This window comes from Triticum dicoccoides, chromosome 7B, assembly GCF_002162155.2.
Source record: "Triticum dicoccoides isolate Atlit2015 ecotype Zavitan chromosome 7B, WEW_v2.0, whole genome shotgun sequence".
Classification (NCBI taxonomy): Eukaryota; Viridiplantae; Streptophyta; class Magnoliopsida; order Poales; family Poaceae; genus Triticum; species Triticum dicoccoides.
This window is the reverse complement of record NC_041393.1, coordinates 591,097,950-591,118,309: the sequence shown is the minus strand read 5'-3', so window position 1 is coordinate 591,118,309 and position 20,360 is coordinate 591,097,950. Positions and strand designations below refer to the sequence as shown.

At 43.0% G+C, this 20,360-nt stretch overlaps 1 protein-coding gene across 1 annotated transcript; it reads left to right on the top strand.

The window, feature by feature from the left end:
• Positions 1 to 2,091: 2,091 nt before the first annotated feature.
• LOC119339162 (cleavage stimulating factor 64-like) lies at positions 2,092 to 2,751 on the top strand. Its single transcript, XM_037611308.1, has one exon. The coding sequence runs from the start codon at positions 2,092 to 2,094 to the stop codon at positions 2,749 to 2,751; it is 660 nt and encodes a 219-aa protein (XP_037467205.1).
• The last annotated feature ends 17,609 nt before the right edge of the window (positions 2,752 to 20,360 follow it).

Below are 20,360 nucleotides of genomic sequence, written 5' to 3'. Positions count from 1 at the left end.
TGTGTTTTCGTTTATGATTTTCATTGTTTTTTCGTTTTTTCCCTATACTTCTTCCTTTCCATTTTTGTTCCTTTTCATTTTTCTCTGTTTCAAATACATGCCAACTTTCTTTAATACATGTCATACTTTTTTTGTATATACGCTGACTTTTTTTAAATGCATGATGAACATTTTTTCAAATACATCTTTGAATATTCATTTTTAAAATACATGTTAAAAAATTAGAATACATATTGAATATTTTTTAATACACGTGAAACATTATTCAGATACACCTTGGACATTTTTTAAATACCTGATGATTTCTTTCTAATACACTTTCAACATTTTCCAAATACACACTGTATATTTTTCATGTAAACTCGATCAGTTCTTTGATACACGTTGAACATTTTGCAATACATGACGAACATTTCTTGCGAATGTCATGATCATAATTTTTTAAATCTGTAAATATTTTGAAATATCACAACCATTTTTGGAATTGTGTGAACATTTTTATAAAACTTACATGAACAAAAAAATTCAATGCATGAATATATTTTTTGAAACGCATGAACATTTTTTTGAATAGCATGTTTGTTTTCCAAATGTAGGAATACTGTTTTAAACCATGAGAACAAAAGGCTTACAATTTCCAAATACTTTTACAATATCTGGTGAATATTTATCTATAACTAAAAAAGTAAAAAAAATATAGCTACACTTTCGAGTATTTTTGAAAATGTAAACATAAGTCTTTTTAGGGGTATATAAACATAAGTTTTATTTAGGGGTGTATAAATACAGTAAGAAAATAAAAATTCCTCTCGTGAGCCGGCCCACTACTCGCCGCCCTTGAGGCAAGTGGTTAGACGGCAGGGATCCTCAGTGTCTTTGAGGCGAGCGGTCCTGTTTTGTTGGTTCCACATAGTTTTATTTGGTTCTTTTTTTCTTCGTTTTATTATTATTTTTATTTTCATATTAGTTTTCTCTTTTTCCCTTCGGTTTTCTGTGTTTCTTTCTCTGGTTTTGTAAGGTTTTCTTTAATTTATTTCCCTTCTTTTCACGAACAAATGTCTATATTTTTCATATGCATTGTACATTTTTCGTATACAGCAGGAAATTTTTTTTATAATAATTTCATATTTCTAAAATACATGATTACCATTCTTTTTTTGTAAATATATGTTTTCATGTCTAATTTTTTTATGCACATTGTACATTTTATGTATACATCTAAGAATTTTTTTTATATGTTTAAATTTTTAAATACATAATTTACTTTTTTCAAATACTTTTTTGAACATTTTTTTCAAATACACGTCGAAACATTTCGCTCTATGATATGAAACTTCTTTTAAACTGTGCGGATATTTGTTTACATTGGATAAATATTCTTTCTCAACATGTCACAAACATTATGCTTAAAATGCGTGAATATTTTCTAAATGTAACGTACATGTTTTTCGAGCGGTACAGTTTTTTAATTACACGGACATTTTGTTACACCACTCAAAAACCAACATTTTGTTTAGATTGCATAGCTTTTTCTAAATGTCACGTGCACATTTTTTGAAATGTTGGTACGGTTTTTTTTTTTTTGCATGGTAGGAACATTTTTCTAAAACTGGAGCGAACATTTCTTTCACACTGCATTTACATTATTAAATCCACTATGAACACTTTGTTACAAAAATTTACTAATTTATTATAACATGTGTATTTTGTACTGTCCCAAATATAAAAAAATAAATAAAAAACCGTGTGACATCAACATGCCATCTAACGTACTCCCTCCGTTGCAAATTACTCGTCGTGGTTTTAGGTCAAAAGAGGGAGTAGTCCGACGACAAAGCCGTGCCCGAATACAACTGCCAGGGAAGAATGTTCTCGAAGACACGAGCCGCCTGGAAGAAGTCCTCAATTCCAACAGGAACACGTCTTCTTACCGCCAATGTGCCGGTCTCTGTCCCCGACCGTAGGTCGGGCGCGGGAGCCGCTTCTATAAACCTATAAGTTTTACCAATCTTCAAACCATCAAAACCAATGCAATCAGGCCGCGCGCCGCTGCGTCATACGAACGTCTCGTCGCGCCGCGCAATCAGCACCATGGACGGCATCACCGCCACGTCGTGCCGCTGCAGCAGCGTGGTGTTCGTGGGCAACATCCCGTACAAGGCGAGCGAGATGGAGCTCTGGGACGTGTGCGAGGAGATCGGCCCCGTGGCGTCCCTCCGCGTGGCCGCCGACAAGGACACCGGCAGGCCCCGCGGCTTCGCCTTCTGCGAGTACTTCGACGACGAGACGGCCCGCAGCGCCTGCCGCAACCTGCACGGCCACCCCCTCCACGGCCGCGCGCTCCGCGTCGGCATCGCCGCACCGGAGCAGCAGCAAGGGCGCCGGCGCGTCGGCGACGACGACCCGAACCTGCCCGTGGGCGTGGAGGGCGCCACGCACGCCGCATCGCAAGTGTCCGGGACGCCCAGCGCCGCCGTGACGAGGTACCTGGCGGGGATGAGCCGGCGCCAGCTGCGTGAGCTCCTGGACGCCGTGGCGATGGAGCCCGCGGAGTCCGTGGAGCGGGCGAAGCGGGAGTTCCGAGGGCTCGCGACGTTAATCGAGCAGGCGGGGATACTGCTCGACATGGCGACCGCCAGTGACGCTGGTGCGGCTGGTAAGCGGCCTGGCGGTGCACCGCCGAAGGTGAGAAAGTTAGACGATGGCACGGCAGTTGGTTGGACAGTTCCACGCGTTATCGTGTGCCGCTGATGTTTATTTTTAGGTAACTTTTATTTATTTAATTTTTTAAGTATACTATAAACAAAATTTCGAAGTCAACTAAAAGATCAACATATAACTATGAAAAGAAACATAACCATAGGGAATAAGGGCAACTCCAACATAGATCATCAATCGCCCACAAACACCTGGATCGAATGGTTCGAACAAATTTTTTCATCCAATGACGGTCACCAAAATTGTTTCATTGGTCTAGATGTACGAAATTCCACGAAACGGAACCAAGCTTAGGGGAGGTTTGGGGGAGTCCGGACGTCCACCACGTCAAACTCCGGCACCGTCAGCCCACCAAAATACCCCACCCGAAACCCTCCCCCCCCACCCCCCTCATCCCCATGTACCCACGGACACCGACGTCGCCGCTAAACCACCCCGGGCACCGTCTAGGCCTTGTCGAACCTCCACCGCTCCAGCTAGACGCTTGCCCACCTTGGCACGATCCACAGTTTCATCCCGGATCCCGCGGCGCCCAGGTACCATCCGCCCCTACCGCCGCCGTCCATCGTAGACTTTGAAGGAAACACGATGGTTCCATATTCGATGAAGGAGGATGAATTGTTGTGTGATGTGTGGTTTGCCAAAAGTGTAGAGTTTCAAGCCATGAAGCATACGTGTCACTCTTAAAGCTCATAAATTTCCTAAAATCTAAAAAGTGTGTAATCACTATTTGGCTGAACCGAGCGGCCGGTCTCTCACATGCATGCATATCCCTCAAGTGCATGTGGCATGCGTTCACACTGGTTACTTTATTTCGGAAAAAATAGATCCACGCGCATTCATTTCGGGGTTTTAAATTTTTTTAAGGTCATACCGCACGTCGGAATTCAGATCCGTTTTCACTGTTGGAACTCCCGCGACGAGATCTTTGAAACTAGATCCCACATGGGTATGTTTTGATGAAATTTTTTCAATGTCAACTTTGATGATATATTGTGCAACTACATTACTACATAATGCAACTCTATTACTACATGATGCAACTTTTTTTAAACAAATTTTAAAACTCTATGATCCTTTTTATGAGGTTGCAATTTAGCAACCATGATAACCAACTTTTTTTATGTGCAACTAGTCTTTCTGCCCCGGCCAACTACCTAGTAGTTGATGTGCAAACCCGCTTCCTACTTGTGGATATTTAGTTTTTCACTGCTGCACACCCATCCCTACCTACTCTACCAACGATATGTGCAACTTACTTTGTTGTTCCAGTCAACTGCCCACTAGTTGATGTGCACCCCCTTCGCCTCCCTACTTGTGGATCTGTAGTTTCAGTTGGCGGGGGCGCAATAGACAGAGTTGCACATAGTTTGCAAGGCAGTTGGTCGGAGCAACAGATGAAACTGCACATCTCACTGGCAAAGATAGTGGGATGGTAAAATTGCACATCCACGAGGGGACTGCAAAGTTGCATATAGACGGGGTGCTATAATTGCACAATCTCGCCAATGGTGGTGGTTTGGACGGGGTGCTAGCATGAAAAACAACACATCCATGGGAGATACGGAGAAAAAGTTGCACATCACTATTAGGTAGTTGGCCTGGGTAGCATCCGAAGTTGCACATCCACTGTGAGACAGTTGGCCAAGGCAGCAAACAAGGAAAGCTACACATACATGGGTAGAGGAAAGTTGCACATCAACTACTAGGCAGTTGGCCTGAGCAATAGACGAAGTTACACATCTCACTATTAGGGGCTAGTTTAGGGTGGAGGTGCAAGCAATGAAAATCCCCTATCCACGGGTAGGGAGAAGTTGCACATCGATTGTCAGTTAGTTGCACATCGGCTACTAAACGGTTGCATCTAATAGGGACTAAATTGCACATAAAAAATTCGTCGAAACGTACTCATGCGGTATCTAATTTCGAAGAGCACGACATGACGATTCCAATGGTGAAAGTGGATCTTAATTTTGATGTTAGGTTCAAAAGTTATGACTTCTAAAAAAAATCCAAATTTATTATGTTCACACCTGTTTGCATCGATGAAAACTGCATGTCCACGAGTAGGAAAAAAGTTGCACATTGACTACTAGCCAGTTGCACCTAACAGGGACTAAATTGCACAAAAAAAGTTTGATCGAAACATACCTCCGTTGGATCTAGTTTTGAAGAGCACGTCGCGAGGATTCCAATGGTGAAAGCGGATCTTAATTCCGATATTTGGTTCGAAAGTTATGGCTTTTTATAAATAAAATCAAAAATCTGAATTAAACACGTTCCCACTGGTTCCCATGCATTTCCACCTTTTACTAAACACACTGCATGTTTTTTGTCTTTTCTTTGCTATGGGACAAGAATATACTAATAAGAGAAAGGTGCTATGGAGCGCTAGCGAGCCACCAGCCGCTCGCTAGACGCGTCCCATAAGTTTTGCCTCTTGTTGCTCTATATTTTGGTACTTTCATTGATTTTCTCAGTGTTACAACTTGTTGATCACGTCATTTTCTAAACCGAAAGCGTGTGCGTGTAGTACCAAACAACATAGAGCAAGCCCTTAACAATGATGCATTGTTGGATGAAGCTTAATAGGCATAGCAACTGGATCAACCAGTGCCTGTGAAGAAGTTCACCAAACTCAAGCATATGAAGCTTAATGAAGGCTGCTTTGGGATCAATGAATTTTAAAAACATGTTGAACATGTTTCGAGGAGTGCTTTTGGATTTAAATGTATAGTTGAATTGCTATTGATCCAAATACATTTGTCAAAGTGAGTAGATGTTGATATTTGGTTTAGTTTTATTCCATTATTTTAGGCAAAGGGGCCAACATTTGGTGCCTGCGGTTAGAAGGCCTCTATCCTTACTACCGGAATCGACCAGTTTTTCTAGTGCTCATACCTTTGTTGATTGTTTTATCTCAAACACTCGGCAAAGGCCACCGTAAACTATATGCAACAAAAAACACTCAGCAAACTGTTGACACTTGGCAAAGCCTTGCCTTTGTCGGGTCCAGGATAGAAAAAATTGGGAAAAGAATCGGGCGCCCGACAAAATCTGTGATATGTGCCCCTCATTGCCATGGTTGACGAAGGAGTGGCAGTGGCCTCATTTGTCAAGTGCATGTGTGACGACAGCCGACAAAGGATGGGCTCATTAGCTAGTATTGTCCATGTTTGGCATGTGCCTGATATACAAAAAAACATTTTTTTTCATTCCTTTTCTTTCCTTTCTTTCCTTCCTTCTCTTCTCTTTGTTTTTCTTCTCTTTGCCCCTCTCGTTGCAGCCCACACCCTTTTTTTGCTCTTTCCCTCACCCTCTATTTTCTGCCAGTTTCTCCATCTCAATGTTTCCCTCCACCTCTCTCCAACCCTTTTCTCTAGCCGTCCTCATCATATAAAAGGCCCTCGCATGTATGTTGTGTTGCGTTAATGTGATAGTGTTTCTCCCGTCCTTTCCTCCAGACCTGTATGTTAATCCTGTTATTTGAGTTTTTACTGCTTTGATGTCTCATTAGATTATGAAAATCTATGTCAGACTAAATCAGGTTTATATTAGAGGGAGGGGTTTTGTAGTTTCACTCGATGAATTACCGCAAAAAATAAAACAAACACCAACTTCATGATCATGTGCTATGATACTTTAGAGGAATACAGAGCTCTAGCACTGGAGGAGGCTAATGGAAGAGATATCCTTAAAGCACATTTGGAAACTATCCTTGATCATCAAAGAAAATACTGGAAACAAAGAGCCACAGTTAGACAGATCAAGATGGGAGAAGCTAACACCAAGTTTTTCCAAGCTAAAGCCACCATCAAATTCAGGCATAGAAATGTTGAGAAATGAATCGGGCTATGGTCATCGGGAGCATAATGCTGAAGTTGTTATACTATATAGAGCATTCAAAGAAAGACTGGGGACAAGTGCTAGATCACAGAACGCACTCCTCCTTCATCATCTGTTGCGCCCAATTGAGGATTTAACTTAACTAGAAGCCCCTTTCACAAGGGAGGAAATTGATAGTGTCATTAAGCATATGCCAGCTGATAAATCACCAGGCCAGATGGATTTAATGCAACATTCCTCAAGAACTGTTGTGATATTATAGCACCTGACTTCTATAAGCTTATTGAAGATTTTCACTCACGCAATGCCAACATTTAGAGTATTAATTATCCTTCTATAACCTTGATTCCAAAAAAATAACTATGCATCAAGCCCTACTGAATTCAGACCGATATCTTTGCTTAACTACATATTGCAGACTAAGGAATAGCCTAGTGGTGGGAAGGGGATGATGCCTTCCCACCCACTCAGGTTCAAGGCATGGTACTTGCAATTTGGGTTTGTTGCACCAATTATACTGTAGGGGGTTCCCTTACAGTCTTTCCATCAAAAAAAGATCATCACAAAATTACTGGCAAACATACTTCAAAGGTACATCCTCAGGTTGGTTCACAAAAATCAATATGGCTTTCTTAATAATATATGTATTCAGGATTGTCTTGCATGGGCCTATGAGTATATCCACCAATGCCACGAGAGTGAAAAAGATCTCATTCTGCTAAAATTGGATCTTTAGAAAGCATTTGACATGCTCAGCCATGACACCATTATTGAAATCCTTCAAGCTAAGGGATTTGGTGCTAGATGGATACAATGGATCAAAATGATTTATGGGACTGGTTTTTCATCAGTTCTTCTAAATGGTGTTCCAGGAAAGGAGTTTTTCCGTAAAAAAAGGAGTTAGGCAAGGAGATCTTGTCTCTCCTCTGATTTTTGTCATTGTTGGAGATGTCCTACAATCTATGCTAAATGAAGCAATGCATAACTCTTTGGTGGAGACACCTCTGAGTCACAACTCTTGCCCTAACTACCCCATCATACAATATGTTGATGGCACCATCCTGGATGCAAATGCTGACATTAGAGAGGTTCAACACATTAAGATTCTATTGTTGCACTATGCTGAATACACTAGGCTCAAAGTGTATTACTCCAAGTCCATCTTGATATCTATAAATACTCCTGAAGAAAAATGATGGAACTATCCAATCTCCTTGGATGTAAGATAGCAATACAAAAAAAATACACTTCCGTGATGATACGTGTTTGTCACAGTAGGTCGCGTTTTTTTTCATGCATGTACATCCATGACAAATTTATGACAAAATCAAGATAGTCATACCTATGCTGTCGTAGAAGTGTTCCATGACATTACCAAAATTATCATCACGGAAGTGTCCACTTCCATGACGATAAATCGCGCGTCACAGAAGTGCTTTCGTCAAGGGTGACTGACACGTGGCATCCACCGTAACGGAACACCGTTAAGCTATCGGGTCGGATTTTGGATCCGATAACCCGTTAATAGCCCCGACCAATGGGAAATTTCCACGTGTAAAATTCCGATTGGCCGAAGGGAACACCTGTCAGCTCGTCAGTGGGCCAGATGTCGCCTGTCCATTGGAGGAGACATGCGTATGGTACGTCGACACGTGGCTGGGCCCAACAGAGGCCCATATAGGTTAAAAAGGCAGGCCCAGTCAAAGGCCCGTAGAACTTAATCAGGTACTAGTGGGCCAGCCCAATAACAGCCTACTTAATAAAGGCCCATTTACGGCCCGAAACCAGATCTGGCCCGTTAATTGTTCGCCCAATATTTGGGCCCATTTACGGCCCGAAGCCAGATCTGGCCCGTTAATTGTTCGCCCAATATTTGGGCCCATTTGCGGCCCGAAGCCAGATCTGGCCCGTTAATTGTTCACCGAATATTCAGGCCCAACTACAGCCCAGTGACTTTCGGCCTATTAGAGGCCTGATGTAGACATGGGCCCATTTCAGCCTGGTGTGACTTTCGGCCTAGGAATGGCCCGTGCTGCCCATGGGCCATATATGGTCCGATGGGACATCGGGCCCACTAACGGCCCATGCTAAAGGTGGCAATAGTTAAGGCCAACGTGACTTTCGGCCTGTTAAAGGCCTGTCGCGTAATTCGGCCCGTTGTTGCCTGTACTAAGCTTTCGGCCTCTTAAAGGCCCATGATATCAGTGGGCCAACTAAGGCCCGAGATATGTTTCGGCCTGGTAACGGCCCGTGAGCTAACTGGGCCCATAACGGCCCGGTCTACATTTCGGCCTGCTGAAGGCCCGTCAACGACTAGTGAAAATTGAGGCCCAACATGCATTTTGGCCTGCTAAAGTCCCGTGGTTTCATCTCGGACATAACAGGCTAGTACAATATACAACCTGTTAATGGCCCAACGCTACCTGGGCCAAACTAAGCGCTGAGTCGACAAAAGGCCCAACTAAAATATAGGCCGGTGTAAGTTTGGGCCTGGCGCAATGTGTGAAGGCCCCAATCATTCGGGCCCAAGAAAGACGCAGGCCGACCCAATTGTGGCCCGCTAAAAACCTGGCCCGTTAGAGTCGAATGTTTCGGCCCGGTCGACTACAACTGATTTTTTTAGATAGCGAATGATGGCAGTAACTAGTAGGAATTAAGAACAAACCTACTCTATACAATAAAGAAATTACGACATAGTAACTAAGAGTAAACCTACACTATACAATAAAGGATTTAAGGTATATTACATCCACTGGGCATCGAAGTTCGCCACTAGTGATCATAAAGCACAACGAAGAAGCAGATTACAAAAACTGGGCACCATTGCAGCGTAACAAAATAATACTGAACCGAGACCACTTCCAAGATAGTTCAAGAAAGGTTAGCCTTGCGGCGGGACTGCTGCGCAAGCTGCTGAGCAAGGCTGTGAGACCGGCCTAGCATGTCGGTCATAGCTTCCAGGTGTAGCTGTTTAGTGATGAGGTTCTCATTGGTGTTCTCCGCAATCTTTCTTAGGGACAGGACTTCAAGTCGAAGTTGAGTTGCAGAATGCCTTTCTGCTAGAACTTGGGACTGAAGAAGTCGAACTGATTCAGACAACGAATTCTGTGAGCTTGTCTGACTGTTAGTCTCAACTAACTTGAACACTGCATCAAGAAAAGACTTTGGGGTTGTCTCGCTATCTTCAAGATGTTTTGCCTTCTTTGCTGCAATATATGTTGGGTTTGTCTCACAGCCTTCAGCAGACTTGTGCATGCCATCAGGCATATCACCCTTAAACAAAGCAGAGAGATGACAGGTTTTGCACGTGTATAAACAAAGATGATAACTGTTCTGTGAATTCTATCCAATTTCAAATTAGAAAATAAAGAGTAAGTTCAAAATATCAATAGCATAATTTGGCATTGTTCATAATGCGGGGAGCTTCAGCACACTACTGGATTACCATGTCAACATAACAAGCATAGATGAAGGGCAAAGAAAATCATTGTATCTATTTTGGATAATGTGCATGGCATGTTGTTCATATCATCAGCCACATCAGTAAGATAAAACAGGAGATGACAAGGTGCAAACGTGGGCTGCTTCACCACACACTGGATTATAGATCCACAAAACCAAGCATACATATAGGGAGTATTAAGTAATGTGCATGGTATGAATAAGAAATTTGGTTTTACAAGTAAAACTTAGAACTTACGGTTCTTACGAACATGCATTTTGGTAGAAAAAGCAAACTAAACAGTAGTAAATGATAGGGAGTATGAGCAAATTAAACAGCAGTTGAGGATAAAGGCTTTAGAAGGACTGACTTACATTAACAGTTAACACCGGCTTTATAATGCCCTTCTCCATGTCAAGGGAAGGATAACTCAAGAATTTCAGCACAGAATCTTCTTCATAAGCATTGCCTGTACTCTACATTTTGTAGAGAGTAATTATAGATATGATAATACTGGAAGCGATAGAGGATAATGAAGATAAGATGCAGATTGATGCTACATAATCAACTACCAATCCCTGGAAGTACAACCGTTACAGGACAAAATGTACTGACAAGAGCAATGGGCTACACTTCTGCACTGGCATTGTCTGTGTATTCTACTTATTGGTAAGATTAAATATAGATCTGATCTTTTTTAGTAAATGGTGGGCGAGGGAGATAAGATGCAGAATGCTACAAAATGAACCAATCCCTCTTCCCATAATACAAGAGTGTTTTGAACACTGGTGTACTATACAAAACGTTCTTATATTATGGGACGGAGGGAGTAGTTGTTAATGTAAGTACAGTGATAGACCGCGTTCAGTCCTTACAAGAGGACTGCAGAGCTAAACCTCTTCAAAAGCATTGGGTTGATTCGAAATTTGTGTAAGAGTCCATACGGATCTTATAATGTCCACCAAATGGATGATTAGGAGGCTAACATGTGCAGTGATGCTACATAATCAAACAACTATGAACGTAAGTATGGTCATACAGGGCAAGAGGTACTCAAAAGAGCAATGCAGTGTGCAGTATAGTTGCGAGATTCTGTGGTCCCTTGAGAACGAATGTTCTTCTGCTAACAGTTTTCGTGCAAGTGAGACATTAAGGCAAATGCAGAAATGTAGTTCAAATTGTGATGCTACATAATCAACTACCAATAATGTACCTTACGCTGTAGCCGAGACCAATGTGTAACAAGATTATTCCAGTCACCGTCGGATAAATGTAGCACCGGAGACTTTACAGAAATTTCGTTCAGAGGCTTGCCATCGAAGTGCGCTTGCCTCAGGTAGGAACGATACTTCATCAACGAGTGCTTGAAAAGCGCAACCAACTCTTGCTCGTCATCACAATCCAGTTTGCTCCTCGCCTATTTAAAAGAATGAAATCTTGTGTCTTCTGTCAGCAGAAACATATGCAGTAATGACCATGAATAACATTAGTACATTACTTACGCTAAAGTTGCAGAGGAAGACTGGAAATTGTTCTGTGTCTGCAGTATAATCTTTCCATGAAGGAAAGATGCGCACAAAGTTCCTGACAACAACATAAGCTTCGTCTTCTAAACTGGGAAGAAATGGAACAGGGGTCCTATTTGCTGCAATTGGGGCTCTCTCTGGTTCGAAAATGGATTTGGCAACTGGATTTGGTGTACTCTTTGCTGGAATGGGGGTTTTGCGTCGTATAGCTGGTGCTATGTCAACTGGCATAATCATACTGTTTGCCGCAGTTGGGGTCTGTTGAGTTGGAGCATCAGAAATGACCAGTGTAGTAGGGCTAGAGTCTGCTAGAGTTGGGGTATTTTGTGGGTCAGGTGATATTGCAACTACACCTAATGGGCTATTTGATTTATCAGGTGCCACTACCTTTTCCAAATACTTTGCTTGTGCTCTTCCACGATCAGCAATCGCCCTCTTCCTTTTGAACGTCTGATACACAAGAACAACATTTGAATGGATAAATATGGTATGATGACAGATGGAATATGTACTGAAAATGGATAGGCAGGGCGTATTCACATGCACAATGTGTAAACTAAGCTAATGGCAGTTCAACAAAGTAGAAGCAATGCAAAGCATCAGTTGCAAGATATGTGCGAGCAATGTAACCTTGGAAAGTTAGAGCAAGTACCTTGATGGGTGAATAAGATAGGGCATCTTCCTCTGACTCCTCCACTAGGGAGCTACATTGACTTAGGTCTCCCTCTAGCTCAGAATCACTGTTAGGATCATATTCTGAGCATGAATCTGTAGGTGGAGAGCGTTTGCATTCCATTGCATTCAGACTTGATTTCAGTTCCTTAATGCCAAGTTTGACAGCCATGGCATTGTTCTGCTTTATTCTTTTCATGCGCGCAAGCTCATAATCATTATGATGCTGTTCAGAATCTGAGATTCATGAAAACATAAAAAGTAGTCAGATTATGTATGAAATGCATTGCGGATTCAACTCAGAGAGTGTCTCCCTATAAACCCCTGCATATGAAAAGTTCACCTCTCCAACAGTGCTGACCAGACCACACACAGAAATACAAACCCCTTATGTCTCTATAACAGGCAGGAACACATTTCAAAACTGAAGTAGGAACATTAGAATAATAAGAAATTCGTATTTGAACAAATAAACTAAGCAATTATGAGTGGCGTAATGTTTAGCTTCAAGGGTGGAGTGTTGGTAGTGCGACATAAAGCAAGTAGGCAGATTGTATTCCATGTAAAAGATCGAAACCTATGTAAAAGCTAGAAATGACACTTTCTTTCTATACAATGCAGTGTTCGTTACCCACACATGATGGAAGAGATCACATAGAGAAATACTATTCACTCATGTCTACGGTTGCAGTATTTAGAAATAGGGTGGTCCACCCTAAAAGAATATTGACAAAAAATATGACAAGGCAAGCATAGATGTAGTGAACCAATCATTTACTTGTGAGCTTATTAGGACAAGTATGCAGAATTGTAACTGCAGTAAGAAACCGTCCAAAATCCGAATGAAGAAGTTTGTCTAGCACTTATTGTTTGCAACTAATCGACGTGAATAATTGGATATTATATCGAATGAGTAAGAAAGACAAGTAAAATTGTCAACAAACCTGGCTTGCAGTAGTAATCTGGGTCAATGTCACTACGACCAACAATCCAAAATGACTAGTTTCTGTTCTGAGGGCCGGAATTTTGAAAACCCTATGAACTTTAGAGGTACTAAAGATTACCGAAATACATCTAAACCATTAAGTGTAGGTAGCACTGAGCACACAACAAACCCTAATGATAGTCCTGCCTAATGAGTAATGAATCAATTAGAAAATGGGTGATGAGGAGTGGCTGCTGAGAGTTGAGGACGTATCTCAGGATAAATCAGGTTGGCTTGGTGGGTGTTGCATGCCTGAGCCCTGAACGGACTGGGAAGGTACGCACAGCGGCGCGCCCGGGCAGCGGTGACGTTGTTGGGCGAGCGGCTCCTGGCCTCCTGTTAGTCCGGCGTCTCCTCCTAGAGTCATGCCGTCTGGGGACGGCAAGTCACCAGCGAGGCAGGCGGCTGGGGGCGAGTAGAGATCGGAAGCGCGCAGCAGAACAGAGGGGAATCGGGGCCTGTGACGACCCAAAATCCCAGGGTGGGCCGGCCCACCATGGGCACCCTGTAGAGATACACACCCGAGCGGCAAACATGCATTTTCGAAACTAATTTAGGAACATTTAGCTGACCAATTAAACAACTCTGTTTTAATAATATCAGATTCATATTTGAACATCTAAGCTTGTTTAGCTTGATGGGTGGAGCAATGTTATTATGACACGAAGCACGTATTCTGATCGTATAGTGATCACAAAAGGGGGAAACTCTAAGCATATTTTTTTAGCAAAAGAGGGTTTCCCCTCCGATTTCTATTAAAGAAACCACCACGGAACCAACATGATCAATTAAACTCTAAGCATGATCAATTAAACCGTATTATGGATGTGCCATGGCAGATTTGAAGCTGCAAACCGGAGAAATGATATTTAGCATCCATTGTTTGCTTCGAACTAAGAGCTAAATTCTAAGAGCTGAAAAGAAAGTAGAGTAACTAAGTTAAGAGCTATTTTCTGGTTGAGATCAAAAAGTTGAGGAGATATGAAGTACCACCTCTCTTGCGGCGCCGTGTAGGCATCGGGGGTGCGATGGCTGTCGGTGGCGTTGAAGCAGATCTGCGATGGTAGACGGGTGCACGAGGGGATAAGTCCCGTTGCGGTGGAAGAGAAGGTCGTGTGAGCGGCCCCGACAAAGAGGACGACGGCGCCAATGAACCGAGAGGACGCGATGCAAGGCTATTAGTCTGTCGCCGTAGATGAGAAATGTCCATCTCTAGCAGTGGACGACGCGGTCTTGGTAGGCGCTCCGGCATGGTGGAGGACAGTGGCGATGGATGTGGTGGAGGACGGCGGCGATGGTTGAGGTGGCGGACAGAGGCTGGTGTGGGGATGGGGTGTTCTAGCGCGGACGGTGTATGAATGGGAAAATGGAGGGAGAGGTACGGGGAACCATGTTTTTGGGACACGCCTATCTGAAATATGGGAAAGTTACAAACTTAGCCCCCGTTTAAAATTTGGACGTCTCGTCGGTTGGGGATAGGACGGTAATCTCGCATCTCGCCAATATTTGTCCAGAGCGATTTCGGGCGAGGAGAGGGTGGTTGGCGCCCATGGTTGGCACCCACGGTGTATGAACAGGGCTGACAGGTAGGGCGGTTGTGTCACGTCTGAGTGAAGTTACAAACCTGCCCCTATTGAAAATATTTGCCTACATCGATTTCGGCCGAGTCGAGTTTGTTTTGCCGCCCACCGTGTATGAATGGGGAATGGAGGGAGAAACAGAGGTCTTTCGGACGAGCTTGAATCAAATGTGTTTTGCCGCCCATGTTTGATGCCCACCGTGTCGGAATGGGCTCAGAGGCAGTCGTATCACGTCTAATTGAAGTTACTAACCTACCCTTATTTAGAGCAGTGGAAATCGGGCCGATGGATTGTCCGTGTAATGGGTAGACAGTAATTTCCATCTCCCAAACACTTGGCTTCGGGCAGCCAACGTGGTAGTGGACATTTTGCTGCTTCTTTCAAATTTTGGGACAATAAGCATCCACATTTACCCTGGCAACTAAATTCGAATCCACTTTGTATTCCTATATGAATCTTTATAAATCATTCTATGTGTTTTTACATATCTTCAAAAGGACGACAAAGATGTATTCCATTGTCATATATGAATATGGTTTACAAATGCCGATACTCAAGTTCAGAAACTAGAATCCAGTTTAAGGTGAATTCGAATATTTGGAACACTTCATGTCCAACTCAAATGTCACACGCAGCATAATGTGTACTCCCATTTAGATATGTACACAAGCGATGTATCAAGATTCGAATACCGAGTCAATCAACCAAGAATGTACAAAACTAACAGACATATAAACACTTATAGAGTATATGGATCAATAATATCAACTAACATACATAAGCCAGGCCGCTGTACTTTTTTTGGCTACAACAACATCCTTTTTTTAGCCAACATCTTGGCCCTTTCCGATGCGTGCCACTTATGGTCCATCTATACTACTAGTATTGCTGAATGCACATACAGCCCGATTAACATATTTGTAGATCTGGCACAACAATCCAAATGAAATGTCTCCGAGTCTTATCAATTAATACAGACTTGTGCTCAAATAAAATTACAAACCAAAAAACAAAAAAACAATTATTACATGATCTCTAAAACAAATGGTTTGATTGATTACATGAACAGACAACAGAAAGGTTATTCAACTATGGAAAGAATATTTCACCTATGATTTACCAAGTAGGAATTTAATTTCCTTTTTTCCTTCAGGACCTTAACAATCTGGTCAGTCTCAGCTTGCTTCGTTTTGAAATCCACCAAATATTTAATGGTTGTCTTGATTACTGCTTGTGATTGTGTTGTTTGCTTCCTCAACATGTCAACATCATCTCTAAGTGCAGAAGCGGATCTCTTTCTACCACTAGTTTAGCCTCTAGAGCATCAGCAGTTGGCAATTCATAATGCACGATTGGGCCGGTGCCACTGCTGTGGGATGATGCAACGTCCATGGGGACCTCGCTCTTTGATCTTGGGCTAACCTGTTTTGCCATTAAAGTTCTGACTGGATTTAGAAAAGTTGAAGTTAGCAAAACATCTCAACTGGGAGTTATAACAGAAAACCAGTTAAACAAACAAGGAATTAAAGAGTTTCAATTGGATGCGGAAAAGTACAGTAGTTATTAACATCATTGTAACCCGCTGTTGCAGCAGCAAAGCAGTTAAAAAAACAAGTAGATATTTAAGTTAAGGCAAACAGGTAATTCTTAACAGTAAGTATCAAACACATAGATAGGCGCAGTCTACAATATGATTAACGGCTGTGCCATTATGTAATCAGTAGCAAACTAAATTAAGCCAAGCAATGTAATTGAACAATTTTGCAATAAGTGGCTAACTAAAATTCCGAGAAGCAGGTAACTGAACTTACGCTAGTTCTTTTTATAGGCACACTGCAACTTCTTTTTCGCTTACAAGGTTGTACAAAGGAGTCCATGGCATCAATTGCTTGGATACGCAGTCCCAATACTTCTTTCTTCCCATACTGCATGGGTAAGTCGAATGGTTAATCAGGTAAGATGGTGCATCCTTGATATGTTATATGAGGATGTGTAGTCATACTAGTTGTAGCCAAACACATCACACTTGCTTTTACTGTATATTTCATGCGATTACTTTTGGCATATCGAGATCTAAGCAATCTACAATAGGATGAAAAGACTAGCATCCTTCACATTATTGGCGAACTTAGTTCATAGAAACAAGCAATTCAACCATTCTGTGGGTAAATCAAAAGCGCCACTAGAATATTTTTCACTATCCAATCATACACGCAAAAAGGGGCGACGCCACCATAGGGGCTGGTATGGGCGGCCGCCTCAGGTGGCTGGAAAGTGTGCACCTAGTTTGAGTCGTCTAGGTTGGCCCACGCTAGTTTTGTTCGTCCCAACGCACGAGCAGGAAATGTAAAAAATGAAGAAACATGTTTCAATTTGAATGGGCCAATAACATAAGTGCAAGGCAGGCCCTATAGCAGGCTCGTGGCCCACACGAGTGCCTCCCATATCGATCGACAGCAGGAAAAATCAATATTCATTCGCTCCAGCCTCTAGTCTGGTTCGCTCCTAACCTAGCCGCCGCTGGACAGACCGACACAGCACTTCCTCGCGCCCTCGTTGGAGGGCGGTCGCCAGGCTTCAAGCGAACGGAAGGACAAGAAGATGAAGATCCAACCCTGGGTGTAGCCTGCGTGGGAGGCAATGGCGGCAGCACGGGCATGGCATCGAGCTTGCGCAAACGGACAGTCGCAGCTTGCAAGAGTAGCATGCGCAACGAGCAGGTACATCACATCCCTGATTATATCTAATTCAACTCTTCAATTTTTGGCCAATAGTTAAACCTGACGGTGTTGTAAAACCGCTTGTATGTAGGGAATCTATGAGAAAATGAAACCAATTTCTACTTATTTTATAACTCCCCCAATCAATACTGAACTTACTGAATCTGATGTATCTAATCAAGTTTTTGGTGCAAACATACAAGCTCATGTTGTTCTTGAGCCTGAAGTGTCTAATGAACAGACTGCTAATGAAGGATTTCATGCAAACATTTTACATGCTCCTGGTGATGAACATATAGTGTCTAATGAGGGATCTAATGCAAGCATTTTGCAAGATCATTGAAGGATCTAGTGTCTAATGATGATCTACTATGTTGAGAGAGATAGAGATTTGCAGGCATTGATGACAAGCAAATTATAGTGCATTTTCATAGCTTGAGGAAATGTCGAGGCCATCTACCAGAAAGTCCCCGTATCATGACAAAATAGCATAAATACTTTTCTAATCTGTTGTTTGAAACTATTGGTATACTTGTGCAGGATAGATATATTGATATGCAGTTTGCGCACTGGTTATACGTGCAATTACTCTTCGATATTTTCAGCCAGAGAACGAATAATTCAAGCAGGTACATACCATGTTTGTATTCCTTGTACACCATGTTGCATTTTGTGTTTTCTGGTGCTTGCATCATTTAGTGTTTATAACCTGAACTACTTTGGATCATTAGCTGGTTTTGAAAGTGCATGTAGCTTCACATTTCTTAAGTTATGTTGATTTCCGGAGTGCAAGTGCCTTCGTATTTTTTAAGTTAAATGTTCGCCCCTGGTAACTTGAATTCGTGGATCAGCCACTGCACACAAATCATACACGACTGCCAGTACGAATTAAATGAAATGCAGGGACTTACGCTAGCTCGTTGTATAGGCTCACTGCAGCTCTGCTTGCGCTTGGGATGTTCCATGTACAAGTCCATGTTACCACTTGCTTGGATGTGCAGGCCTTGTGCTCCTTGCATCCCCCTCTGCATTTTTGACATGGCGAATGGTCGATCAAATAAGAGGAATCAACCTTGATGTTGTACCAGAGGACAGATACTTACAAGGTTATACGGGTGTGCAGGATGTGTACCAGATCTCGTGGCGCCGTCATGCTTCGCTAAAAAATGGATTTGCTTGTTTCAGATGATATCTCCAGAAGAAATAAGAGTTAAAGTCAGAGTTGCATAGGCGTGTAAGCTAAGAGAGCAGTGAAAGGATATCCAAACATCGTCGGAACAGTGCACAAGGGAGTGATGTGTGGATACCTAGTTCGGGCCGGCGTTTGGGCATGCTCGCCTAGCTAGAGTGCGGGTCACTTCAGAGCCGTTGAGGGTGATGCGCTGGCGTTGGCTGGCCGCGCACGGATGCAGATCTTGAGTGGCAGCAGAGCACTATGATGCGGTGGACGAGACCGTTGGTGAAGCCCCAACGGCCTCGGGGGGCGGATGTGCGACGATGTGCTCGTTGAAGTAGCCCCGGTGAGCTGGGAGACGGCGTCGGTGAAGCGCACCTGATGTGGTGGAATTCGGTGTCTGTGAGGCACGTCGGTTGCAGCGGCCGACATTGTCGGTGGACCACCCGGTGCGGTGGACGAGGGCGTAGATGAGGTAGCTCGGGTTTGGTGGTGAAGCGCGACCGTCGTCTTCGTCGTCGTCGTCCGGCACAGAGGTGGGGAACGGTGGGGAAAGAGACGAGACGAGGGGTGATTCGAGGGATGGCGGCGAATTAGGGATTTGAGCAATATGAGTGCGGAAGGGGACGGTGGAGAAGAGAGATTTTGCAGGTCTGGAATTGGGGCCGCCAGATATTTCAATCCGAAACATGGAAGCGCGAACTTATATTGTCGTCGTGTTTTTTTGGGGGGGGGAGGGGGTGGGTGGCTGGGTGCTACGCGTCCGTCCGACACACGCGACCACCCCGACAGGACTATGCTTCGGTGCCTTAAGGCACCTGCCTTTGTGTCCATGACACGTGGGCCCAACAGGTGGCTGGGCCACATGTCAGTCACCCAAGGGCAGTTGCCTTTAAGGCACCGAAGCAGAGTCCACCCCGACACGACCCTGGTCTTCCTGGTGCGCCGACATTTGAGAATGCAAACGAATCTTCTTTCATTTGCAAACGAATCTGTATGTATTACCATGCCCGTGTTTTCCTTGCAATAATTAGTCATTCGAAACGAGATACTCCATCCGTTCACTTTTGTAAGTCGTTTCAGACAACTTAAAATGAACTGTTTTGCACATTGTCTAAAATGTCTTCAAGGTCTTATAAAAGTGAACAGAGGGAGTACTATAAATTAATTAATGAGGAGTTATTTGAAAAAAAATCGAAACGGTACCCACGCTAACGTGGATTAGAGTGTGTCACATAATTAGCTATTTGAATTAGAGTGTGTGTCACGTAGTTAGTTATTTCAATTAGAGTGTGTGTCACGTAGCGATCTCCAATTCTAACGTGGATTTCGCATTTCACTGTATCCACGCTAATTTTTTAATACAAATTCATATGTATATGATGAACACCATGGTAGTGAGAAAACTTTTGGATGGATTCAAACATATGACCTACAAAATAGCACAACAAATTGAGTCAATGTCAACTTTTCGAAACTTAGTATGGCACGAATTCAAAATAATTACCCGTATGCTTGGTCCTCGGTTCAAATCTTACAATGTACACCGAATTGAAACATCGATATTAAGTCTCGCACTATGTACATTCAAATGTTGTTTTTAGCCCCCCCCCCCCACGCAGAAACACTACATACTTCCTGTGTCGGTCAATCTTCCTCTCCTAACCACCTTAGCAAGCTATCGGTTTCCAACACAC